This window comes from Rhinolophus sinicus, linkage group LG05 (assembly GCF_036562045.2).
Source record: "Rhinolophus sinicus isolate RSC01 linkage group LG05, ASM3656204v1, whole genome shotgun sequence".
Lineage (NCBI taxonomy): Eukaryota > Metazoa > Chordata > Mammalia > Chiroptera > Rhinolophidae > Rhinolophus > Rhinolophus sinicus.
The window spans coordinates 110,547,816-110,575,558 of record NC_133755.1 but is presented as its reverse complement, the minus strand read 5'-3'; the positions used below and the strand labels follow the sequence as shown (position 1 = coordinate 110,575,558).

The window sequence follows — 27,743 nt, the reverse complement described above, 5'->3', positions numbered from 1 at the left end:
GCTAAATACTCTTTTTCAGATGAGAAACTCTATTATTATGCTAGCCTGGCTATTTTGCATTTTTTTACTGTTGAAATGGACAAAAACATTGAACGAACATACCTTGCTAGCCTTTATAATTTCACTTACTGTCAAGAATTTCTATAATTCTATTTGCTTTCCAAAATGATACACTTATAGTTTTGATGACAAAAACCACACACACAAACACACACTCATACACTCACACACACACACTCACATGACACACCCAGATCTTTGGGCCTACTACAAACTTTGTTCAATGTAATTATCATTGCATCATATTTTAGATCAAACATCCAGGTATGTAGTTAGTTCACAGGCATGAAAACTGTACCTACTGCAATTCATCTTTGTAAAACCAGCCAGGGCAAACGTGGAGACTAAAGACAGTATATTCAAAGATTCTGTATAGCAAACTCAAAAGGGACAACTTCAAGCAAAAACCCCAAAGACAGATCCTTCTTCTCATCATAAACCATGGGTATCTCACAAATATGTACTCTAAAGGGACTTTCAAATTGAATAGATATTTGGGGGGGGGGGCAGGGGTTCTTATTTTGTGCTCAATTTTTCCATCACTTTTATGTCTTTATTGAATAGCTCTGATGACAGTATAAATCTTGTAGACTAAAACAAACTTTACATAGTGATCGCTATAACTAAATGTCTGATCTATAATAACACTAGCATCTAAAGTCAGGGAATCAGAACATATGCGTTTTTGTCAAAGAAGCCTACTGTCAGAAAAAAACCTAGTCTGTCAAGCCATTCTGAACAGAAACAGCCCTAGCTACCCTTCAGGTACAGATGAAATAATGTTGGTCCATATAAAGTGAAGTCCCCTATTCATCTAAATGAAAGCCCTCTAGGTTATATTCAAATTTTCAGCCATTCCTAACCCCTTTACTTGTGTTGGTGTATTTAATCATTTATTTATCTTTTGGAAAATTAATCCTGGGGTGACTTTTTCACTATGATGTGGAATAAAATATAGCCCATGAAAATATCAAATGGTAAAGCTGTTTTTTTGTTTTGTTTTGTTTAAGCAAGAGCACTTCAAGGTGGGTCTTGGGTTTATTCATTAACCATAGAAGAAAATGTACCTTCCTGTAGGCAAGACTTTGTCTACCACTGAATGTCAAGTACTTTGTTTTTGTGATCTTTAAGTCAACGTTATGACCTGAGTTATGTGACCCCTTTTATATGGACCATAGGTTTAGGGGATCCATATACTCTTTAAAATTGCAGATAGAATTTTGTGTGCATAAGAGTTTTTCTGTGCAGAGTCCATTGCTTCCTTTATTTCTCCATGATCTCTCTCCAAATTAAAAACAGATGGTTCAAGAGTCTGGATGAAGGAGAGACTCAGACTGGGCCATTTCCTTGGTGCTTTACCTTTAGCTCCCAGAATTTTCCCCTCTTGCAGGTCCTCAGCCTCAGCAGTGTGCTTTCATTAAGACCCTAATTTAAGCTAGACACTTAGGAAATCAAGAAACCATACTCAGAGAAAATGAGCTCTGTGATTACATACAGAGGTAGAGAGAATTCACACAAGCACTTTCGTGCGCTATCAAGACTCTAATTAATCATATTTTTAAATAGCCTTTAATATCAATGGGCAAGAGAAATTACTGCATACAGATGGGCTAATATTTCTTCCCTGATGAGTGCCTAAAACAATTTCAAAGACATTTGCTAAAAAGGAAAATACAGAAAAAAATAATAACAAACTTTATATAATCTAAAAATATTATTAGAAAACATAATCTTGAAATAAAAGTAAAACACCAAAGTGGATAAAAAAATTGTTCCAATTTTGACCTGTCAAGTTTCAAGGGCTAAGCATTCTTCAGAGGAAAAAAACAGAACATTGCAAGACTACTAGCTTCTTGTTACCAAAAACAATTTAAAAGCTATTAAGTCTAAAATATCTGATAGACGTTATACAATTGAAAACATGTTTGTTAGAACTATCTGTTATATTCAATATGCCCCCCTTTCTGAAGTTACCTTTGAAATTTGTTCCATATATACAGTTTATCAGAATAAGAATGTATCTCCTAGGTATTTAAAACTCATACAACTCATATAAAACCTTCTTTGAAACAGCAGATTTAAATTAACTAGGCATTCAAAAATTCTGGTTATATCTCTGCAACGAATTGGCCAACTTATGATTATAACAATTACCTTCTTAAAAATAAAAGATGGCCTAATGAAAAGGCATGCTATCCAAATCTAAACCCATTTCACTAGCCTACAATTTACAGACATGAACATAAGTCTTGTGAAAATCTTCTTAATTATTAATATTATTATAAGATAATTACTCTTTCATTGATGTCTCTGCTTTATAATTTGACATGCTTCTTCCTAATGTCCCTGGCTTTAGAATATTAAGAACAGAAAGTATTTATTTTATTTATTAAAAGTATCTGTGGATTACCTGGAGAAGTATAGGGAAGAATATATACTTGCTATTCAGAGACAAATGTTGTCTGTGTTTTCCAAATGACTTCCCTCGTTTCTCCAATACAACTCTCCTCAGGAACATTCAAGGCAATACTTCAAAAGGAAAACATCGCCTTCTCCTGAAGAGCTTTCCAACCATGCCCTAATCACTAACAGCACCACGTAACTTCAGAAAGTTGGAAGAGACCTGAGCAATCTTTTGTACGATGGAGAATCACTTTACTAATGAAGTTATTGCCATCATAAATATTATGTATAGAGGCTAATGATCATACAGATTGGCTTCTCAGAGAGAGATAGAGAAATCGATCAGACTGTTTCTCTTTCATCTCTATGTGCATTTATGCGGCGGACCATGAATCATCCATCATTTCCTCAGCCTTCCTCTCAGAGTGGTGGGTGTCCATCACGGAAGAGACCCGATAAGTATGACCAGGAACACGAAATTGGTGCTCTTAATCCACTAGCAATTATTAGCCACTCTGCAAGTACATGGCTCAATGTAAAATAACATCTTTCTGTTCTCCCAAAAGAACATATTTAATCAGTCTATACTCATGAATGTTAAGTAGCATTCGATAGGCAGCAATCTGATTCAGACTTTTGCAAGTGTGTATACGTGGGGAGGTGGCTGGCTGCTCCTTTTCCAGTTTCCTCTCAATTTTTTTGGATTTTCAGCTTGCCCTCTGCAGAAAGTGGACCTCTTGAAAGTCATTTGCTGAGAAGAGCAGGCAGAGTGTTCCCCAGATGCCCTGAGCGGTACAGGCTGTACCTGAGAGGGAGTGAGGGAGCAGTGAGCAGAGCTCATGTCCTTGGCAGCCTTTCAGAGAGCCCCACAGTCTCTGCATCCAGGACCTTAACAGGCTGCAGCATAATGCACGGTGCCTCTTTTCCCTCCCAAGGAGTACAATCTGACAGCAGGTGCCCTCAGGACATTCCCAACTTGCTCAGTGCCTATTTGGCAAAATAGTTACAATAGAGCCAAAGAATTTCCAGTTTAATTTAAAAGAGCCATAATCTCGCTTCCAGAAAAAAGCCTCTGCTGCGAAAACACTGCAAAGGAAAGAAAAAACAAAACAAAACAAAAATACTTCTATTGTTCCCCTTTCTTAAGAAAACTGTATACCTTTAGAAATTTAATAGTAGTGCCTCTTTCTACACAGAAATCATCAGATGATCTTGAACACCTGAAAACTGTTACGCCATTCACACAGAGAATAACAGCATCTTTTTTCCAACTGGCAGAATGGAAACAAGGGCCAGAAGGGGTCAGTGACGCTGTTGCCCAAGGTCACACACACAAATCTCTGACCCAAAAGACGGCATTTCCCTCTCCTTCTTTCTGTTGGGGCTCTGGCTTCCCCATACCTGCACAGTTTTCCCTTTAGTCCACAGCTTAGCATCACAGCAAGGCGCAGGCATTCCCACACTGTGCTCTAACATCAGGATTGTGGACTAGGACAAAGCAGGCCTTGGCAGCCTTTGTCTAAACACTTCACAATAACAGTCTATACGTAACATGATATCTATTTTTCAGAAGATTAAGCTCTGAAGCCTTCTAATTTTTGTGAAGTATACAGGGAAAACAGCTATCTTTGGTCAATCAAAAGAGGAAAATACATTCTAAATGAATTGCATAATACACATGTATAAAGTTAAGAGTTAAATACTAAATTGCAGACAATTTAATGTACACTTCAGCTATTCATTTAAATCATGAAAATAACTTCATATAATGCAACAAGATGATCACCATTGTATTCTAAAATAACATACTTGTGCAATTTCCATGTTCAAAATACAATATTCCTTATTCTATACTGATAGAACCCACATAAGCATTTTAATATTTTACTCTTCGGATAATTAAACAATATATTCCATTAATTTTACATTTATGCATAAGATTAATATTATAGCTTAGTTTACCTGGTCCTGAGTGCAGCGTATGAAGTAGTAGAAACTGCAGAAACCCAGCAACATAACAGCAGCATCGGAGTGGGTAAAGAAATGCTACTGGCATCAAATCACTCAATTCTAGCTAGCGACGGCAGCAATTCCACAACACAAAAAAATCCACCAGAATGCAAAAGAAATTTTAAATAAAATTCCCTGTGTTCCTTGCATTCTAAGTCAAAACCAAAAAGAGACTGCAGTGCCCAACATTACACAACAGTGACACTAAACAAGGCCATAAGTGCTGCTGTCATCAAAACAGATCTCTGCAGTGTACAGATTCTCATTGATTACCGCATTAATCTATAGGGCTGTGAGCTATACTAAAGAGGTTCCCACTATAGCAAACACCAAAGGTCTGGGAGGTCCACAATTAACCATTTCCTGCAACAATGTTCAGAAGATGCTACCTCCCTGTAGGCAGAGATGGGAAAGAAACACTGTGGTCCCTTAAAGCTAGCACAGCAGAAAAGACTCAGACAGATGCTTGAAGAGCTCCTCCTCTTATCCCCCAGCGACACTGCACTGAGATATATATCCATGGGCTATGATGACAAAGTCAAGCAGACCCCTGCTGGCTTGTGGACCAGAAAACTCACCTGCAATGATTTGGTCCCATTATCAATTACCGGCAAGGGTCCTGCCAAATCCTGTGTAAAAGATCATTTCTTGTGCAGTTTCCGCATCTGAGAGATGTTACTCAGCCCTCTGACAGCCACTGGCACAAGGAAGCACAAACCAGGAGCACAGGAGTGACGGTTGGGGACAAGGACACAAGTGCTCCTTCAGGCTGTTCTGGAATGGCCAGCCTAGTGCTAACAGTGGCTCATCTCCAGGGGGCAAAAGGAAAATCCCAAATAGGTTTGGCCAGGGAGTTAGTTGGTGGGGAGGCTCATATTTCCAATATTTTAAAAGATGAAGGTCTTTGAAGTGTAGTCACATGGCATAATCTAATAAATTTCTTTCAGTGAGACATAGAATCATCCTACTCTCATTAAGTCACATTTATTTTATTTATCCCATATCATGTATTACAGAAGAACAGCAACAATAACAACAACATTAGTTGATCTGAATTACGTCACACCCCCAAGTTCATTTTGATCATGGTATATAATTCCGTTTCCAGAAACAACAATGACCAATGATACACTTCCCTAATCCACTAGGGGATGTTATCGAAAAGTAGAGACAGAAGGCTTTGGTTTGTTTTGAAATGAAAAGATCAAATGTAACAAAGGGAGAATAAAGAACCATCATTCATTTATTTAAACAAAATGCACTGTGTATACTTAAATCATATACACTTTTAAAAAACAATGACCTGATAAGGAAAAAGAAATGCTGAAATATGGATGATCTCATCATCACCAAATCAACTACAAAATATCAGCCTCAAACAAATTGAATAATGTGAACATTTTTCACCTCTTAAAAAGACATGTTTTCAGTCTCTATTTAGAATCTTTATTTTTTCTTTTCCCCCAACTTCCAAGTATGCTTTAAACTGGCTTGAGTCAACATTGGCCAAATTGTGGTTGGGAAAGAGAAAGGGAAATAGACATTAATCAAATCACTGTTATGTGCCAAATATTGCACTGTGTTAATTTTATTTAATTTATTTGTTTCTCACAAGCATATCGCCAAATCAATATTACTTATCCCATATTATAGATGAGGCTCAGAAAAGCTAATTAACTTGCTCAAGGTCACATGGTTTGTAAGTAGTAGAGTTGGGATTTGCACTTGACTTTGACTTGAAAACCCATGCATGCACTTTTCACTACACCATGGTAAGTAGGAGCTACTGTAATTATTTTGGTGGATTACCTCAAAGTTGTGCCAGTTTTTGTTAAAGTGCTAGTCACTTGGTGTGGAAAACTATGGTGATGAAGGAGGGACCTACAATTTTCTGCCTCAATTTTGCACATTTGGAGCCAGTGAGGATTCTCCAGGCCACCATATGAGGCTTGCTGAATTTGTTTCTTTTACTATGAAACTCTCACAAAGACGACATACAAATGTCATTGTCTAGAGATAGAAGAGCTGGCCCAGCAAGTATACAAAAGAGAAATGATGAAAGGAGAGTTAAAATATACAACGGCCAATTTACCCATTTACCCTACTTGAAACTGGTACCATATAATTTTATTTGACTGAAATTTAAAAATTTATAGATCTTATAAGCCTATGTAGGCTAAGCCAATGGAATTAAAATATTTCAGTACGCTGTATGGGGCTAATATTGTGCCTGAGTTTGGAAATATGTCCTTTTTGTATATTTTTTCTCCTATTTCTTTTTTCTCATTTATCACCTGGAATGGGCTTATTTCAAATTATAAAGTCATTGTGAATGCCATTAAATTAGTATCTATCCCTCCTTCCATCTCAAGAATTTGTATTAATTTGGTATAATTATCTTGAGCTCCCTCAAGTGCCTCCATATGAGAAAATTTGTCAAATGGTAACACATTGTATTTCAAACAGAAGGTAGTTGATAGGCCAAGTAAGAGCTCCGAAATGGTATACACAGATTTCATAATTAACGAGTCAAAACAGAGAATCAATATTAGAAGGGGCTAACATTCAACTCATTTTATAATACTTTTTCACTCATTTCTGGATACCACATACTCTGAGATCCCATGCATAGCATAGTAACAAGTGTCATTCACTGAGGTCACTAGCCACATAAAAGTAGGGAAAAAATCCTTCTATTTTCATCTGTTAATTCAGAAATTTGTAATTACAATATTTATTTGCTTACAACATTTTAGCACTCTGTCCATTTTGAGCCACATGTATCCCTCCTTGGGGTTACATATTTCACAGCCTGCCACTCAGTTGTGATTCCACAGCCACTTCAAAGTCTGGCAGACTGATTTCCTGTGGGAGAGGACACGTAAAACCTAACATCTATTGCAATTTGGAGCTTGCTTCATATATACCATTTGACCTTGAGGAGTTGTGGTCCAGGTTAAGGCCTGTGTTTGTGGAAAGGTTTCAACTCTTTCACAAAAACCCAGGAACCACTATTTTGAAAAAAGTGACACAAATTTCCTATTTTGGGATTGATTTTCCACTAATGATGACTTCAGTTTGTTATATATTTCTCATTCTTTGTATCAGTATGAGATAGCAAAGCAATGGAATATATTGACTATAAACAAAACTCACGTAAATTAAGCAACTTGCTATTATTTTTCCTTGTTTTCAGAGAACACTGACATTCTGATCTTTAAATCTTTGTTGACTTGTCTATTACATAAGAAAATAAATCATAAATATGATTAATCATCTTATAATCTTTAGGGCTATATGGCAACTATAATAGTATCTTTTCAGAGAAAAAGACTGAAGATAAAGTCGGTAGTTAGAAACTTTGCTCTGTTGAGAAAATGGAACAAAAATATTGTACACCTGATACCCTCAGAATGGGAATATGTGCATTGGAAAAATAGATACAGAAGGAGTGGTAAGTATAGATTTGTGTCCAACTGGAAAAAATAAAGAAGTGGGATCCCAATGCCCCAAACTCATTGTCTGTTGCTTACCAGCACCTGCTCGTCGGGTCTCGATTGTTTCCTCTTCGGAATCAATAGACCTTACTTCTTCCCACCCTCCTGAAGAGACAGGCATCCTAGGTGCACACATGCCAGCAACCTTGTAAAGAAATCCAGCCTGGGGATTTTTCAGCCTTGCTTTCAAACAAATGCAAGATCTTATCTAAGAGGAAGGGAAGTGCCTCCTCCACCACCACCACAGTAACACCCCGTGGGTCAGGAGCAGCAGAAAATGAAAACGGAAAGCAAATATTGGTGTAAGCATAAGAAAGTCTCTTTGCATGACTGACTCAGGTCATTGCAGGCACTGGGCAGTGATGCAAAGGACTGCTTGGATAAAATACTGTACACAAGCCTCAGTGGGCCTGGTGGCGTGGAGACTGGTAGCATTTACTGAGGAGAAGCATATTGGCATCTCTGTTGGGTTTTAACCAGATCCACAGGGTTCAGGAAATAAGCTCTCTGTCAGATGACACGATGCTCCTAGCCATTCCTTCTGTTTACGTATCCCCAAATTACTCTAGTGTCCTTTCTCCTGCTGTGAGCTTATTTGTGGAAAAGGCTAAGTAAAGAATTTTTATGACAACAAAATGGCCATTAGCCCATAGGATGATTTCTTAACACATAATTCTGCTGCTTTTGTTCAGTACTATTAAAATCAATCAAATGAGAGTGTTTGTTATTATTTCTGTGATTTGTGAAGAAAAAATGTTTTGTTTCTTCCTGAAGAAATATTTGAAATTAGGCTATCTTTCTACATATGTTTTTTTTTTTATTAAATAAACTTTGAAAGATAGATTCACTCTTCCTATTGCTGTATTTTCCTAGCAGAGGCACATATATCGCTCTCAGATTTTTAAATACAATATGTGACATGGTACAACAATTCCAGGCTATGAGGAACTATACTCTCTTTTAGATGGGATACATACTCCTCCTTTATGAAAAAATATGTATATTTTTCCTCTACCATAACTTAGACTTTTCACTAAAACAAACAGGTACATGCGATTTTAATTTAAGCATATTATACTGCAGTTAATCATTACTTTTATTGGATTTTAATACAGAAAATATTATAAATAGTAAAACTAACACACATGCATGTATTTCATACTTCCTAAAGCATATCCATGTGCTTCAAAACAAATCTGAGAGGTGACCAGGATGGGCAGCATTATAAGAGAATCAATCAACCATTATAAAACACACGTGGAGTATATACCAAGACTGATATGTCCTGGAAACCAAATTCCTAAATTACCAACCTAAGGCTTCCACTTCATCAAACTTTTATTTCCAAATTAAACTTCAGTACTAATGTAAGAGTCAGAAAGTACAGATAAAATGCATTTCAATCGAATGCTAATACTGTTATTGTTGAAATATTAATCACATACAATACTCTGGAAATTATTTTTTCTCTCCACAGTTCTGGTTATTCAAGCAAAAAAAAAATAATCTGATTTCAAATCACAAATCTCTTATAGTAAAGTATACTTTGAAGTAATAATCAATACTGCATCAAATTTCTAAGTGCCATATATCAGCATGTTAAGGAAAGGGAACTGAAATACTGTAAAATAAATGTACATATTATTTTCCAACTCTCCTCAAGTATATTCAAAAGTTGAAAAAAATCTCTACTCAGCTATAGCTGACTCCTTTATGTAATAGCCTCTGCTGCTCACAATCACATTACAGAAAAAAAACAAGGTCTATGTCCACATAGACAAATATACTGAGTAGTAATTTAAAATAACGACAATGTCTAGATTATGAAGTCTTGATGGGATGTAAATAAAGCATCTGATTCTCTGTGGGGCTACAGATTGAAGACTGCCCAGATGTAAATGACACTGGTGCTGTATTGACTGGCTTTATCTGCACTGTGAGCCATGCTGTATTATATTAAAGTATTGGCACTTAAGAAGTGGCACTTAAGAAGCGGTATTTAAGAAGCAATGGCAGAACAAACTCTGGGCAAAGAGGGTAAATATATGCTCTTCAATCTACACATGTGTAAACCTTTTATCCTCTGAGTGAAATCAAGATTCATAATCTTTATAACCCGTAGTACAATACATTATTTGTGAAAGGTTATGGTATAAACTCAAGTTCAAGTTCAGTGTACCTCTTCTGTTTTTACTGAGTAAACCCAATCTACATGGAACTCTTCGTAGGTTTTCATTTCCCTTTAGGTCTTAAAAGAAGAGTGATACATAGGACTTTATTCCAGTATTCCTTGCAGGTTTTACGGATCTCTGCATGCATGCATACATAACTTCTTTCACCTAGCAAAAATTCTGAACATTGAATATACTAAGCACTAAAATGAAAAAAAGAGCTAGACCAGACAGACCTCTGCCTTGAAGGTTTAAATGCTATTATTACTCTCATATTACAGATGAGGAAACTGAGGCTCACACATACATATAAGTGACATATCTAGTCAGTGGCGGCATGAAAATTTGAATTAAAAATGAAAAATATAATCAAAGCTAATTTTTATTTAGATCCCAACATCCTTAAGTTTGGGAACTAACTTTTACCCAGTATCTAGTACAAGACTGTGTTCTGAGTGGTTTGTGATTGAGGCAAATGAATCTACACCAAGTGAAATGCACAGGATTCACTAGGCTGAGGTCCTTCATGAGACTCTAGCCTAACTCCACCATGCCTTGACCTCAGAACACCAGTTTATGGAGATGTTAAAGGATGAATAAAAAGGACCCTAATCAAATATATTCAGGACACATTGCATAGTATATTCTTTTCTTCACAATGCATATTCCAGTAAAGGTGATGAGAAGTCCTGCATGGAAATTTTTAGCCAAAGTTAGCATTGGCAAAACTTATTTGAGCATAAAAACTTATTTTTGGTGGTACACTTACTAAACTTATTACTGTTTTGCAGAAATACTGGTTGGAGATATGGTGTATTATTTAGTTTTTGATTTGCTAAAATAACTCAAGGAAAAAGAAAGGGAGAGAAGAATTGGATTTCATTTTATAGATTCGGAGTTGATGTTCAGGATTATGTTTTTGTGGTTTTTTGTTGTTGTTGTTGTTTTGGGGGAGGGGATAGTTTCTGTAATAACAGGCACTGTTCTATGCCCTGTTTTGTCACTGGGATATCTGTGATTCTGCTGTCACAAAGCACCAGCTCAGCTATCTCCCTCCTGACCCACATGGATGTGCTTCTGTATCAAGGTCTTCCATTTATTCAGTCCTACATAATCACACTGAAGCAACCGTCCTGAAGGAGGCTAAGCTACAATAAGACAAACAAACATAAAACAAACACAAAGTCCAAATGACATATTCCAGGAAATCCTAATTGTATATATCTAGACAAAGAATAAACCAATATACAAATTACAATGAGGAGACTTTTTGGAGTAACGATAACATTAAAAAGGCAAGTTTAGTTCTAAATACATGAGAATGAATAAAATATTAGGATCTGGGCAATTAATATATTTAATTCAATTTTTTTCCCAGGATTAAGGGCTCTTTCATACCTGAAATTTCCTGAGTCAAAAGGCTGCACCCTATCTTGTATCAGGATTGACAGGTTTCCCACAAGGGTGTGTTGGATACTACCGTGTTTCCCCGAAAATAAGAGCTAGTCGGACCATCAGCCCTAATGTGCCTTTTGGAGTAAAAATTAATTTAAGACCTGGTCTTTATAATATAATATAACATTGGGTATTATATTAATTTTTGCTCCAAAAGACGCATTAGAGCTGATGGTCCAGCTAGGTCTTATTTTCTGGGAAACACGGGAGAAGGAACTCTGTCTATAAAAAATCTAGCCTGATAAAGTTCAAAAGGCAAAAAAAAAAAAAAAAAAAAGACTCAAAGAATTTGATACTATAAAGGGGCTGTGGATCCCAGATCACTCTGAAATTCTGAAATACAAGTATGGGAATTCTTGTTTTCCAGTTGTACTAATGAAACTCCATTTACAATATTATGAATATGTGCACCGTACGAACGCTGATCTTATTTTTCTCCCAATGTGTTAGAAGACAAGCATGGATGAAAGGGATCCTTCGAAAATTGCTGAGTACAACTGGCGTAGATCTGTGTTCTCTTCTAAACTAGAGAGTCCCAGGTCTCCCAGACCCTGATTAACCACATGAAGAAACTGAGGCAATACTAGGTACGGGATAAAGGGGATCAGAATAGCAAATATGAGTGCCAAAATGTCAGACAGTCGTGGGATGTGGTACGGAGTGGGATAGGGAACATTTCAGAGAGGATCTTTTTAAGGAGATTGAGGAAAAGATGATTGGCCCACGAAAAGGAGAGTGAAGAAGAAAAGGTAAATTGGTATTATGGACGGTGATTACTTTGTAAACCTAACTCACGTGCCACAGAATATTTCTCCAATTTATACCTTCTGACTGATCCTACACATTTCCTATAGGAGACCTAGCAAAGCAGGACAATTGGAAATTGGGTGCTTTTCATGGTGCTGAGATATTTAAAGGATAATCGAAGTTGACTGTTTCATCTAAAGCCTGACACAAATACTTTGGCCACTACTGCACTTCTTTGTAAAAGATAGAAACATGTCAAAAGAAAAAGGAATGCAATAGATAAAGCCAAAGTACTGGCTCTCTGAGTGCCATTTCTTAGCATTGTCTTTTCTTTGTAACTTAAGTAATTGATTACAGAGGATTGGGACGGCTTTTGAGCTTGAAACTAGATAGGAAAGGTATTACAGAATGAGGTATCAATGACCAAGGACCAAATTTAACGCTAATTTCGTGTTTGGGGATTAAATCACAATGTAGGCAATATAAATTCAGTTTACAAAATCCATCTAAGGAACAGAAAGAGATTCAATTTCCTATAAGAGATTTATTGTTTTCTTCACCCAGGGTTGAGGCAGAAACAAGGTTCCTCATTTATCAGAGCTGTGTGAAGTTTAATATTAATCCTCCTTTCATGGTGGGGAAAGCACTGAGAGTCATGGCCTCACAGACAGACATCAGTTCCAATTACCTGCCTCTTACAAGGGCCAAACTGCCTCTATGGCCCTGTGTTCTTTAATAAACCAATCCCCCAGACATTACAAGTCTTATTGCTCAAGCATCAATTCCCATACTTAGGGATCTGGTTTTCTCTCATTTCATTTCTGGCTCTTGAGATTTCTTTCAACTATCACAAACACATTTTTATGCCATAAACATAAGAATACATAACAGATTTTTTTATGGCTACATGATATTCCTTTAACCAGTGCCCTGTAACCAAAAAATAGAGCTGGCTTCCGATTTTTATATTATAAGCACTGCTATAACAAAGAACATTTACTTATATCCATCATAAAGTGTTTATTCTGCCAAGATACTCTTTTTGAGATACAATCATATTTCATAGATACAAACAGGTAAGTTAGAGGCAAGATTCTAGCTATTAATGAATTTGACAGTTTATTCATCAGTTGGGCTACAATTTCTGACATGGTTTCAATTCCAAACATCTGGATTGAGTTTGAGTAATTCCAATCAATATCTGAACTCCCGACTCAATGAAAAAGAAAAGGTCTTCAATGATGATGCTTAATTTTCCTCATGATTTCCCAAAGGTTCTTAATCTCGAAACTAACTCATGGTTTCCCAAAGAAACTGTTCCCTCTGAAGCACCTAATTTAGAGTTTTGGGGGTATTAAACCAATTAAATTTTCAGCTCTTTCCTTCCTCATCAGTCAGCTATCAGTCAGTTCTCCCTAAACTATTTCTTTTGTTTTTCACTATTATTGTTGAAGTTATTTATATTGTTTGTAATTCACACTATAATTTCTTCAGTGGATAGCTGAATATTTTTCTCTTTAATTAAAACGTAAAGTAAATTGTTGTCTAGTGGTAGTAATATTGTGGTTTCCTTTCTAGAGTTCAAAGAATTAATGTCCAAATTACCAAAAATAATTAAAGAAACAGAATTCTGAGAACAGAGAAGTAAGCTGTAATCTCATAAGAAACAAAGTAAATAATTTCTTGTGATCTTATGAAGAGGTACCTACTGACTGAGTACATTTTCCAAATGCTTGATTTATTAAATCAATAAACTAAAGGTATGTACCATGATTTAGAAGTCTGCAAAAATTACCTTTTTTCAAACTCAATTATCCTCAACTGTACTTGTGGATATATCTTTTCTCCCCATTCAAATATATAATTCAAGAGTTTCTTTTTTCTTGTAATTTGTTCTACAAATTTAAAAAAATACAGAAACATCCAACAGTATACAACTTAATCCAACAACTATACTTCTATGTATGTAACTGTAAACTATCACTTTATTAAGTATAACAGAGGATATAAATGCAGAAACATATCTCCATTTAAACTTACAACCAATATACTTCAGGAAAAGACATAAACATTCAAACATTAAATATAAAATTAGATAGTTAAGGAGAACAGTAGAGGAGGATGTAAACTTTGGTCTTAGTTTTAAATCATGTCTAGAGAAAGGAGACCATTTAAAGGGGTAGAACAGCACATGACAAATAATGGAGATAGAAAAGTATATGGCACACACGAAGGGCAGTGTATAAATGCTAATCAGCCAAGAACAGCAGTATTAGAGAAGGTGAGTCTGTACACATTATAAACTGGAGCTACAATCTGAGGACTGAAGGGCTTGACTGAAGTTTTGGATTGTATTTTTTATGAAATGACCCAATCTGTAAGAGTTTTACCACTAACTCAACTGGAATGACCCAAGTGTTAGGACAGTAATAATTACTCACCTTTATATAATACTCTAGACTCTGAGAATGACTTTCCCACTTATTGTCTCAATATAGGCGTAACTTCTGGTTTCTGTTCCACACATTGGCACTCATCTGTTCCTCAATTACTCCCTCATTTGGGGGCCCCTAAGTACTATAGTCACCCCATGCAGAATTCACATCTGCTGGTGAGTCAGAAAATTAATTCAAAGTTCCTGGGTTAGAGTTGTAAAATATACCTGGATACATACAACTCTTTGTTCTGTCCCCAAAACAAAAACTGAATCATTTTGGATCATATATTGAATCATTTTGGATGTTTATTCCAGTCAATGTGTTCCCATATAAATAAACAACATTTTTTTTTTTATATATGGGAAGGTCATACGGTGATTCAAAACAAAAATTCTTATGGAAGAACTAGCACTTCACAATTTATAAAGGGTGGCTGAGATTTGGAAAAGTCCTACAAGGTTATCAAGTTCCGTAGTTCATAATCTTGACTACATTGGAGCCGAGAGAGAGAGAGGGAGAGAGAGACAGACAGAGAGAGAAAGAAAGAAAGAGAGAGAGAGAGAGAGAGAGAGAGAGAGAGAGAGAGAGATCTACATTGACTAAATCAGAATCCCTTTTGGTGTTTTTAAAAGCTCCCCAGGGAATTCTAAAGTACATCCGAGGATGAGAATCACTGATGTAATCCATCCCTCTCATTCTGCTGCCCAAGGTAACTCAGTTCTTGAAAGAACTGGGATTAAAAGTGTTCCCTTGATGAACAGCTTCTGGGCTCTTTCTCTTCCATAGGTCCATAAACTTACTGTTGCCAAAACAGTGTGTATCTATCTCTAGCATATTTCATTATTCATGCCAGTCTCTCTGACTAGAATGCTACACTGATTCTTCCTGCCCAAATTCTACCCCTGCTCCAACATGAAACCTTGGCAGCCTAGGTTTCCTCCTAGTTCTTGTAACAATGTGACATGTATTATCTGTACACTCTATTTGGTATCACAGAGATAAAATAAAATATATATATACACATATATAAATATATACATAAATATAGCATTTGTATATATGTATATATATATGTATATATACATATATACAAATGCTATATATATATATATATATATATATATATATATATATATATATATATGGCACCTGCTGTGTATCAAGTACAAGGTACACAAAGCCAAGCATGTCATCTCATTTAATTTTTACAACTAATCCATGGGATATGCACAATTACCATTCACAGTTCCTAAGGCAATGGCACCTGAAGCTTACAGAGGTTAAGAAACATACACAATGTAATACATAGATGATGTATTACAGAATTGTACACCTGAAACCTACGTAACTTCACTAACAATTGTTACCTCAATAAACTTTAATTTAAAATAAAAAAAGTTTCTGGCTGTGTCTAAAACTGTCTGTTCTTCATGATTTTGTATTTCAATCCTTTTCATAAAATAACTACTCAGGGAGACGACAGACATCCACAAGCCAAGGAGAGAGGCCTGGAACACAACCGCCCCTCAGGGCCCTCGGAGGGAACCAACCCTGCCAGCATCTTGATGGTGGAGCTCTAGCCTCCAGAACTGTGAGAAAATAAATTTCTGTTGTTTAGGCCGCCCAGTCTGTGGTACCTCGTTATGGCAGCCCTATGAAACTGATACAATTATTACCCCATCTCGTACACACCAGGCTCAGAAGAGTTTACTGGAATTAAAATTAGATCTGCCCGTTGGTGTGGAAGAGGTGCTTTTACAAAGACCCAACTGCAGAAGGTCAGCTCAGTAGGTAGAATAAGACAATCAAAGAAGACAGCTACAGGCAATGGCTATTAAATCCAGAATAGCCATAAGAATCAGAGATGCCCCACAATGTATGAAGAAGAATGATATAAAAAGTAACACCTGGCTTTCCAATATGGCAGCTGGTATCAGGAAAGGCAGTATGTAGAGATCCAGCTTTTATAATAACTCCTGGACCAGGGATTGGTGACGGAGAGAATTGGACTCAGTCACAAGGATACAGAGACATAGATCTAATCAAAACGAGGCACAAATCTGAGGCTTGGTCTCAGGAATATATTAGAAGCCAGGTTGCCAGGATTGGGCGTTGACTGCAGACAGGACAAGTAGCAGGACTGACTAAATACTAGTCCTCAGAGGGTCTGGCTGGAGAAGGAAACAGGATAAGGCCCAAGCTCTTCCAGGTGCAAAGAGAAAATGGCTTCCAGTGCAGGGCATCAGGTAGACCTTAATACCCATAATGTCTCTTCTCTGTTCAATAGTGTGTGAAAGGAGAGATTTTTCTATGCTTCTGAAGTCTCTCTGAGGTCTTAGATTCCATTATTCTGTTAAATTGAACCAAAAGTAAGGACAACCTTTTCATTCACAGAATAAAATGGGTCAAAAACACTGCAGTATGATTCTGCATTTTAAAAGGATACTGAAGAACAACTTAGTGAGATAAGTATTACTGAAATCTTCAGTAGCAAATATTTTTCTACATGCACTTTGAAGCTTAACTGTTTCCCCTTAAAATGACCTTCAGTATACATCTTCTAAAACATTATATATTAAAATTGTAAGCATATATCAGATGTAAAAGCACATGATTATTTTTGAAAATGCAGCCCAGATTTTAATTTAGTTTCTTCTGATTCAAAAATAGGAATCTCTTTCAGATGTAACTAAATGACCACTACTTCCAGCTTTGGATTAATTTGGAAGATTTATTATTGGGTATAATCATGTTAGATTTACAGACTTAATTTCTTTTCTTTTTATAGAACTTCTTTTTAGTCATAACCCTGTTTTAGAATCAAGGAGATTTTTTAGTCATTTATATATTAAGCAGAAATTGTGACTGAAAAAGCCAGTTTCTCACCATGATGATTTCCAAAATTTTCTTAATGCATATTCTTAGAAATCAGGAATTAGCATGTTGGCTCAGAACCCCCCGCCCCAACACATACACTCACAGTTATCTGTGTCCTCTCAAACTCTTCCTGAGATGTAAATTGCACAGATGACTAAAACAGCTAATGTCCATTCCATATTCACTGTCAGATGTTAGTTCTCAGACTCCTTCTAAGGCATTTAAACTGAAGCATCTAACACCCTAAATCATGTCTCTTTCAGTAGTTTAAAAGGGAGAATTAAATTTATCTTTCCCTCAGCAACACAAAACAGTCTCTCTTCTCTTTTATGCCTGTTCTTATCTCTGTCCTTTGTAATTTCAGAGAAAATCAGGCCAGGTAGAACTGTTGGGCACTGGTGCTAAATGTCAACCTATCCAACTGTCGGTCCAGCAGTCTCTTTCCTCTTTATAGATTAAGAGGGCAAATTAAAGAAGAAGCTAGAGAAATCATTTGATTAAAGGCTAAGAAGTCGGGGTAGAGTTCTATAAAAGTTTATCCATCAACCTCTGAGTGAAATGGCCATGGTAGATGTACATAAAAGGGAAAAGGACAAAAGAAATTAGGTGAGCTTTTCTGAGAGACCTACTAATAAGGGCAGGGGCTATGCTCTAATCAGTATATTCCCAAAGCCTGGAAAGTTCCTGTCATATAGTAGGAACTCAATGAAAGATTAATGTACAAAAGGTAAAAGAGAAGCCAATGATGTCACAGTGGCATATGGATCCATCAATGTTTTCAGGTTCTGGTGGCTAAAATACCAATTATGAAAGGGCCCCCAAGACATCAAAACTGGTAACTTGCAACTTAACCGCTATTGTTAAATAGCATTTTCTCCTGTTTCTATATTTTAATAGATATCAAATTAATACATGCACATGACGAAACTAAAATAAGGGCCTGAGATGTAGTTACAATAATTCATTTCCCATCATGTCCCTTCTGCCCATTCTATCAATTTCACTTCCCACCCTTATTTTTAATATTTATTTTCTGAGCTCTTCTAATGGAGAGCACCCTAATTTTTAAATAATTTGCCTCTGTACATTGACTGCTTTATTTGGACTGTAATCAATTGGTTTCTAATTTTAAAATATTATCTATGGTTAAAACCAATTAAAGAACAAACTTTAGCGCACTTTATTTATATCCTTGTGCTTTCAAAAGCAAACAATTTCTCCTTTTACATGTCTATATTTAAATACACTTAATGCTCTATTTATCGTCCTAAAATTTGAATACCTGAACATTTTAGATGAAAATATTAATGTGCTTACTTAACTCCACATCTCCCAATCCTTTCATCTCCCGTATCAGTCAGTTTACATTTATTTTTCCATGGACAAAATATTTATATTCAATTGTGTAAACAAATATAATTATTCGGTATGGATGGGTTATTTGTTTTTGTTTTTTTTTCCTAAAATCTGAAAACCAGTACAGGCATGTACAATTTTATTACATGTAAATACTCCAGAACCAAGTAAAAACTAATAATGTGAAGAAGTTAAATCTTCTTTTCTAGAGATGACCTGTCAGGGTGCCTGTTCACTCAGAAGAAAATGTACCTGGGTTAGCAGTTAACTGACCTGTTCTCAAATAATAAAATAGGATCACATTTTTATTTTTTGCCTCATATTTGAACCACAATTTTCTTTAATAGTCCCGTCCCCCCCCCAATGTTTAGTTGTTCGTTTTTCTTGGTGAAAAAAAGAGACAGGCTTTCTCTACCGGGTCAATAATATAATGCAACTCAGTCATTCTATGCTTCTTGGGATCCACGGCATTCTTTTTAATATAAAGACATTCTTTTTTGGAGCCTCTTTGAAATGACCTCCAGTTTTAATTTGGACAGATTGCTTTCTGCACACAATGTCAGTCAGGGATTTCTTTGCATTGAACTCCTGGGTTAACTCTACTATTTCTTGTTTCTCATTTATTCTACTTTATTATTATTCAGTTTTCTTGAGGGCATGATAATTTTCCTTGAGTATGTCTTTAAATTATTTTCTCAAAAGGAGATTACAAAGTAGGTTTTCTGAGAATTTGGAGTTGATAGATGGTTTACACATGCATAGAACTGTAATTTCAAAATAGTTTTGCTCCAAACTTTGAAAGCATCGATCAGGGGTGTCTAGAATCCATTGCCCATGAGAAGTGTAACTGTTTTGTATATGACCTGGTTTATTTTTTTAACCTCCAAAAGCTTATAGATTTTTTCCTTTTTTTTCTTGGCATCTTTAATGATGCGGAAATTTTTCTATTTTTCACAATTTTGATCTCTAGACTCATGCTCTGGGCATCCCCAGAGCTGTACAGACTGCCTTATGGGTCAGTTTCAAGTTGCCTCTTTCTGTACCCAAAGGAGTTTATAGGTTTTACATTAGCTTTTATTTTAATGTTTAAGATAAGGTTATTTTACTTCCTGGCTAGAAGAATTAATTCATACCTACGGGCAAGTTTGTGATCTTGAGTCCAGTTGTATAGTCTTGTATTGTGTCCAAGCTCTTTGGTGCTATGGGTTTTGGTACCCAGAGCTTTCCCTTTAAGCTTGGATAATAACTTTAACAATTCAAAAGGTATTTTACATAGAGTAGCTGTGTGTTTGGGTGGCGGAGGTGCCCTGGGGTTGGGGTTAGGCATTTCAGGATGTACCAAACTTGACCAAGACTTAGCATTTTGTTCCATTTGTTTTTTAAGCATACTTCTGCTCTTGAATTATCTGTCACTTCCAGGGTCAATGTGTCTACTTGTTTATCTAGATCTTTTTCAGTTCATTCTGCTGACATTCTCCATATTTTGTGGCCTTCAAGGTTCATTCATTTTAAATGTTGAGTACTGGGTGGATCTGTGTGTGTAGGTGGTGAGAGTTTTCATGTTGGTCTTTTTAGCGAGGCTGCTCTTGTGGACACTGACATTGTCTCTGTGAACGAATGGAACTTGTGTGACGGCAGCCTTCACTTTAGTATGAGTGAGGTGTGATGCTCATTGGTAAGCTGGGAAGGGGGGTCCCATCATGGGGAGCACCCACTCCTATCCTTGAGTTTTGCTCAGGCAGTTCACGGTATTTCCTCTTGATTTCTACCTGGGAATTAAATGTTGGGCTGCTTTTGCTGTGTATAAGGGGGTAAAACGAAGGAGGGAATGGTTAAAAGAGTGAAGGAGAGTGTGTTGCAGTTGTTCTGTCAATAAACATTGAACGAATCTGCAAATCTGAAGCTGTCCTTCTCACTTCCGGCTCCACAGAATTTGAAGTCTGAGACTGAAGTCGCTGTAAGGCGCTTCATGGCAGGTGAACGCCACTACCACACCCTTTTGTTTACTTGGCAAGTTCTTACATCCAAAAGCAGGCTACTTTCCTCCGTCCATCTGCTAAAAGCATCTCATTACTCATAGTTCACTTTCTTTTCTCTTTACTTTTATGATGCCTCATGGGGTTAAAAAAAAAAAAAAATCACAAATACTCAGGTTTGGGAAGCCATTTGAAGACCAAGTCCTTTTCAGTTATAATTGCTTTAAGGTTACAATTTTTTGAAAAGACTATAACCAAATTCTTACAATATAATCTGGTTTTATCTTGAGCCATCCTGTTTGTCTTTAAAGTCCCCAAAAAGAGTCCTCTGGATAGCCAATAAAAAAGACATGTCATGAGGACAGGAACCATGGCTATCTCTGTCTCTATCTATATATCTATCTATGTATTCGTGTTTATTTATTTACTTAATATTGTACCTCTAGACCCTAGCACAATATGCCTGGAATGTAGGAGGTTCTTATAGATATTTTGATTAACATCATGTATACCATGCAATATTTATGTAACATCATATATGGATTATTACTTGAATGAATGAATGATGGCCACATTTTAAAATCTCAAACCCTCTTAAGGTTACAGGGGAAAGCATTAGGACTATCAAAAGAATCTAAAATGTATCCTTTGCTCTCAAGAACCAGAAGTAAATCAACAACTTCTGGTCAGAATTAAAAGTCCAATGTGAATAGTTAGCATTGCACTGTTGAAGCCCAAAATGGATACTCCCAATACTTTGTTTAATGACTAAAAAATAATATAAAGCATTCCATGAACAAGTTACCCTTGCAACCTGGTTGTTGCAAGGGTTCCCCACTCTTGTTCTTGATTTCCCAAGTTGTCAGGTACCCAAACTTAATAGTCAATGGTTCACATTGCCCACAGCCTACACCCTGGTCCCCTGTCTTTGTCTTTAGGGGGAGAATTCACACCTGTTATTAAGGGTCCTCAGTATCACTTTTCAACCACTCATTGTTTGATATCCTTGCAGGTATCATTTCTTATGAACAATCCAGATACCGCATGCTCCTAAAAAGACTGCTATACACTACCTAGCAGTAACAGTTACGAACAAACCACTTAGCCCTTGTGATACAGGTTGACCTCTGAAACCACTCATGGAGTGCCTGACAAGTTCAAAGACAGGATTTTTGTTGTATTTTCTCAGTTTACACAAAGTCAGCAAGAAGGAGAGGATTAAAAATGAAGGATACCCTGTTATCCAGTGCCAGACTCTTCTTCCAGCTTGTTTTGTCTGAGGATTTATACTTTAAGTTCCTTGTAATTATAAGTGGCTCACTTTCCTGATCAAGCAGCAATGCTTCTATGTTTCTTCTCAGAACTAACACTGTTCCTTTCCCTCCTCCCTGTTGGTACCATTTTGTCTCTTTGTTCTTAGGCCTCTTAATTCTTTGGAGGCACAAATCTTCACTAGACTTTCAGTGAATTATATTATACATTTAACTTAAAATTCAACTGCTATTTTATAAGCAGGGTTTAGTTCACTCTTTTTCTTCTGTATAGAAAGATCTATATTAGTTAATATTTATAAGCAAGAATCAAGAGATGCTCACTTTTTCCCAATTGGCAAAAGCAGTATGAACAGCATTCATGTTGAAAACATGTGGTCACTGACCTCAGTTTGTAGATAAGCCCACTAGATAGAGCTCACTGCTAAGCCCTGTGTGGGTGTTGTGTGTGTGAGTGGAATTACACTATACGTGTGCAAAATATTATATTGAATACAAATGCTGGGTTGTCTTTCATTGCCGTTTGATCAGGTTATCTTTTTTTTTTTTTTACTGAATGGTTAGACACATAGCAAAATTACATCAATGTATTTTGAACACATGCTCCTTTGAGGCATTTATTAAATTGTATTTCATTGTGTAATTACTCTTTATTGCAAATGCCTCAACAGAATTTAAGCTTCATTACAGCAGGGAGCATGTTTATCTTTTCTTCAAACCTCAGTTTATCCACTGAAAGTGCTAAATATGTATTTGCTAATAAATATACAAACCAACTCAGGATAAGAATAAGAATATCAGTTACAAGAACAGTGCATATATATTAAGTAGCTACCCTATGCCAGTGCTACAATCTGAATGTTTATGCCCCCCCACCACAAATTCATAATTTGAAATCCTAACCCCCAAAGACGATGGTATTAGGAAGTGGGGCCTTTGAGAGCTACTTATGTTTTGAGGGTGGAACCTTCATAAATGAGATTAGGTTCTTACAAAAGAGACCCCAGAGCTCCCTAGCCCCTTTACCATATAAGACAACAGCGAGATGATGCGAGGCATGAACCAGGAAGAGGGTCTTCAACAGAACGTGCAGTCCTGGCACCCAGATCTTGGACTTCTCAGCCCACCGATGGTGAGAAATAAAATTCTCTTCTTCATAAGAGAATTTTGTTGGCAGCCTGAACAGACTAAGAGAGCCAGGCATTGTGTTAAATGTTTATTTATATGTGCAATTGATAAATGGAATAAGCAAATGCATGGGATAAAGTAAGATGCAATTTTAATTTGTCTCCCATTGCACTGTAAATTTTATTCCATACGGATACTCTTCCCCTGAAACAACGTGGCATCCACTCTCTCCTAGGAAATCCCTTCCCAAAGCATTCTTCCCCTTCTCACCCCACTGGAGCCTATAAAATATAAAAATTTTTAAATCTTTTCTCTGTATATATAAGCAATTATCTCATACTCATTGTGATATTAGATATCTATGGCATAGGAACCACAGGCAAAATCAACAGAGGAAGAATGCTACAGCATCCTATTGTATATGCATCATCTCCTTCAAACCACTCACAACCTTATGAAGTAGAAAGTTCTATCTCCATTGCGCCAAAAAGAAAACTGAGACTTATGGAGATAACTTGTGCAGGGTCAACAATGCTAGAGATTATCATTGCTGGGTCCCAAGACAACCCTTATTAGGCAATGATGGTAATAAAGTCATTAATAGATATCACTGAATGATATAATGTATGTTCTTTAAAGTTTCATTTTGTAAATGTTGAGTTGGAATTAGTTAAAATATTAGAATAGGACAACTACTTTGGAGTAAATTCAAGACATCAGGAGATTAATTATAAGAGAAAACAGGGTGTCTATACCAGGTAATGGCACATGTGATGCCCCTGTGTTCCCAGATGAAGAGATTTAACCCCAGCTTCAGAGGTGTGTACATCCTGAGTGGTCACCAAAATTCTCAGAATGATAATTACCAAGGAGGGGAGAGAGTGCGCAGAGGCAAGAAGTTCTTCACTTTATACCAGCTCCAATTACCTATGCCACTAGTCATGTTTTCTTTCACAATCTGTTCTTATTGTAAATAATTCTGAAATTCAATTCTGTCTGAGTCCATGCTCATTGTGATTTATAACAAATATGCAGTAAAAGCCGGTATAGAGCCCTTAATTTAAGAAATGGGAAAAATTATATTATTACATATATAATAATATATAATATAATGTGTGCATATATATGTGTGTGTATACACACACACACATATGTATACTGTGTTTCCCCCAAAATAAGACCTAGCCGGACCATCAGCTCTCATGTGTCTTTTGGAGCAAAAATTAACATAAGACTCCATCTTATTTTAATACAATATAAGACCAGGTCTTATATAAGATTGGGCATAATATAATATAATATAATACTGGGTCTTATATTAATTTTTGCTCCAAAAGACGCATTAGAGCTGATGGTCGGGCTAGGTCTTATTTTCGGGGAAACACGGTATATATACTGTCAAGAGTTATCCACACACCAATTGAGCACATCCATTACTTAACACCTCTTTATTACTTCAAAGGGGAGAAATAAGTGTTTACAAGACAATCTTAAGGCACAAAAGGCAGCAAGAGTCTACTGACCGTTTAACTTTTTAAAAAGCCCATAGACAATATGCATAAATAGAGGCATACTGACTTACAAGTCAAACATAAGTTATCAGAAGGATAGCACATCAGTGTAGCACAGACATTTCCTGTTTCATATTGAATTGGAAATTGCACTATCTATAATATCTATTAATGCTTTTATTACCAAACCCCACCACTGCCTATCTCATTAACCAGCCATGATAATCTCCAGTACCCTGTGACTCTGCACAAGCCACTTAACCTCCATGTATGTATGTGCATATATACACATATATACATACATACATAATATATACATGGGGAGAGAGAGAGAAAAAGAGACAGAGAGAGAGAGAGAGAGAGAAACAGCAAGAGGCAGACAGGGAGAGAGAGGGAAAAGGAGAGAGAGAATACACCGGCTATACCTGCACACAGTTTGGGGACAGAGAAGATGAGGAAGCAAAGTGATTTTTTATCAAATTTATTAAGTTTAGCATATAATTTAACAAGTATAAAGCAAGCCAAAAACTATGAAAAAGTCATCCCAGAATATAAATTTAAAAACATAGAAGGACCCCCACACTACAACGAGGATGATGACCCCTACCACTGATTTAAGACTGTGGCCAGTTTAAATCTGAGTGAATCTTCAAAACAAACACATAATTGTAATGTTAAATTGAAGTATTTGCTAAGCCAGTGTTATCTAAAGGAACTTTCTGTGAAGACTGCTCTTGAGCACTTGCAATGTGGATAGTGTAACTGGGGAACTGAACTTCTAGTTTATTTACTTTTAATTAATTTAAAATTAAATACTAGATGCAGCCATGATATTGTAGAGAGAAGGTTTAGACAGAAAAAAAAGCAGCCTATCATGCAACGCTCCAAAATCTTTTAGAATGTTATGGGTAAAATGAACTTTTCCCCCCAAAATTACTATTCAAAACACAATATTAACATGTTCATGATATAATCTTTGGGAAGCAATTTCTTTACAAATTGTGAGATTTATTTCAAACTTCAAAAATGCTACCTCTGTGACTGGATATCACACCACTGAAGTTTTTTAAAAAGGATACATTTCCCCTTGTCAGGCATATTTTTGGTTTCTAGCGAAGAAGCTATTTTTTTCCCAAATAAATCTACCCCAAAATAATAACTTAAAAACAGAAGACATTACTGAATTTCCCAGAATGATAGGAACCAAAATCATTAAGAACTCTTGTAACCCAAATCTGGAGCTTGTGGTTATTTTAAAATCATACCAAAAACAAACAACAACAAAAAACTAAAACCTTCTATTCACTGCTAGGGTGTGAGCTTTCAGGGCAGCGCTTTTCTTTTTCTTTTTATATTTTTTTATCCATTTTTATTGAGATAAAATTGCTACACCGCTCTGTAGGAGTTTAAGATAAAACTGTATAATGGCTTGACATAACTATATTGAGAAATGACTACCACAGTAAGATTAATTAACATCCATCGCATCCAACTAAAAAAAAGGGGAAAAAAACACACACACAAAGTTTTTTCCTTGTGATGCGAACTTTTAGGATCAACTCTCTTAGCAACTTTGTAACACATCCATATGGCAGTGGTAACTATAGTCTCGTATTGTACATTACAAGCCGCAGTTCTAAACCCGGCACACGTACACCTCCAGCTCAGCACGCACGCACCTCCAAGCTCCATATACAGGCACCTGCGAGCCCTGCACACGCGCACCTGCCAGCCTCGCACACGCGCACCTCGGAGCTTGGCGCGGGAGCACCTGCGAGCCCCGCAAGCATCCAGGCGCGCGGCCGACCCCTCCGCCTCACCTTTCTCGCTGACGCTCTCGCTCTCCAGCTCCACGTCTTCACAGCTGGTGTACTCCGGCGTGGACACGCCCTCCTCCTCCGAGCTGCTCACCGACATCTGCCGCTTCTTGCCGCCCCTCTTGGACCGGTGCGGCTTGGGCGGAGATGGCCGTACGGACTCCGACTGATCGGAGCTCAGCGAGTCGTTCCGCAGCATGGTCTCCACCTTCTCGCGCTTGGCCTTCCGGATGAGAACAGCCGAGCTGGGGTCCAGGCGGCTCTGCTTCCTGAGGGGCTCCTGGGCTTTGGGCTCCGGGGCTTCTGCGGGGATCGGCCCATGCCGGGGCGCCGGCGGGCTGTGGTTCGTGAGCGGCTTGGCACCCGGCGCCCAGGCCTCCGCAGTCCTGTCCGCCGAGTAAGCCCGCGGCGAGTCGGGCGGCGAGGCCCTGCTGGCGGCGGGCGCGCGTTTGCCAGCCTTGCTCTCCGGCGGCGCGGCTCCCCCCTCGGTGCGCGGGAGCGCCACGTCGCTGTGCCGCCGCTCGTGCCTCGCGCGGGACACCCGGGCGTGCATGCGCATCTGCTGCTCCTCCGGCGGCGGCTTCACCGGGTACCGCGCCAGGTTCGGGTCGCTGCGGTACCTGGTCTGGTACTCCTCCTCTTTCCTTTGCTTCTCGTCATCCACCGCTTTGCCATCCGCGCGTTTTTCCCGCACGTCGGGGTAGTCCTGTGACCGCCCTTTCTCCAGCCTTCGGCTTTCCCGCCTTTCTTTCCGCTCCCGTTCTTCCAGGACTCCCTCCCCGGGTGGCACCGAGGACTTGGGCACGCGTTTCCGCTCGCTCTTCAGGGCTCCCTTGCCATTCTGCTCAGATGGCCCCGGAGTCTTCTTTCTATGATATACAAAGGAATGTCAAGAGGGAGAGCAGCGTGTAAAGATTCAAGTGAAGACCAGACCTTCCTATTCCAGATTTAAGTCCTTTCCAATAATTAGTTATAATTCACGATAAGGAACCACATTAACCTATATATCTGATTAGCTTTCTAAAT

General features: G+C 37.5%; 1 protein-coding gene across 50 annotated transcripts in view; it reads right to left on the bottom strand.

The window, feature by feature from the left end:
• RIMS1 (regulating synaptic membrane exocytosis 1) overlaps nucleotides 1-27,743 on the bottom strand; it is a 446,831-nt gene that overhangs the window by 164,421 nt on the left and 254,667 nt on the right. For 30 of the 50 annotated variants that reach the window (XM_019749294.2, XM_019749282.2, XM_019749278.2 and 27 more), the window contains one exon: nucleotides 26,721-27,586. In XM_019749294.2, coding sequence (XP_019604853.2) covers nucleotides 26,721-27,586 — 866 coding nt within the window. Of the gene's footprint in view, nucleotides 1-8,006; nucleotides 8,371-26,720; nucleotides 27,587-27,743 lie in introns of those variants that run through there. The other 20 variants (XM_019749309.2, XM_074333198.1, XM_074333197.1 and 17 more) reach the window with 5 other exon arrangements.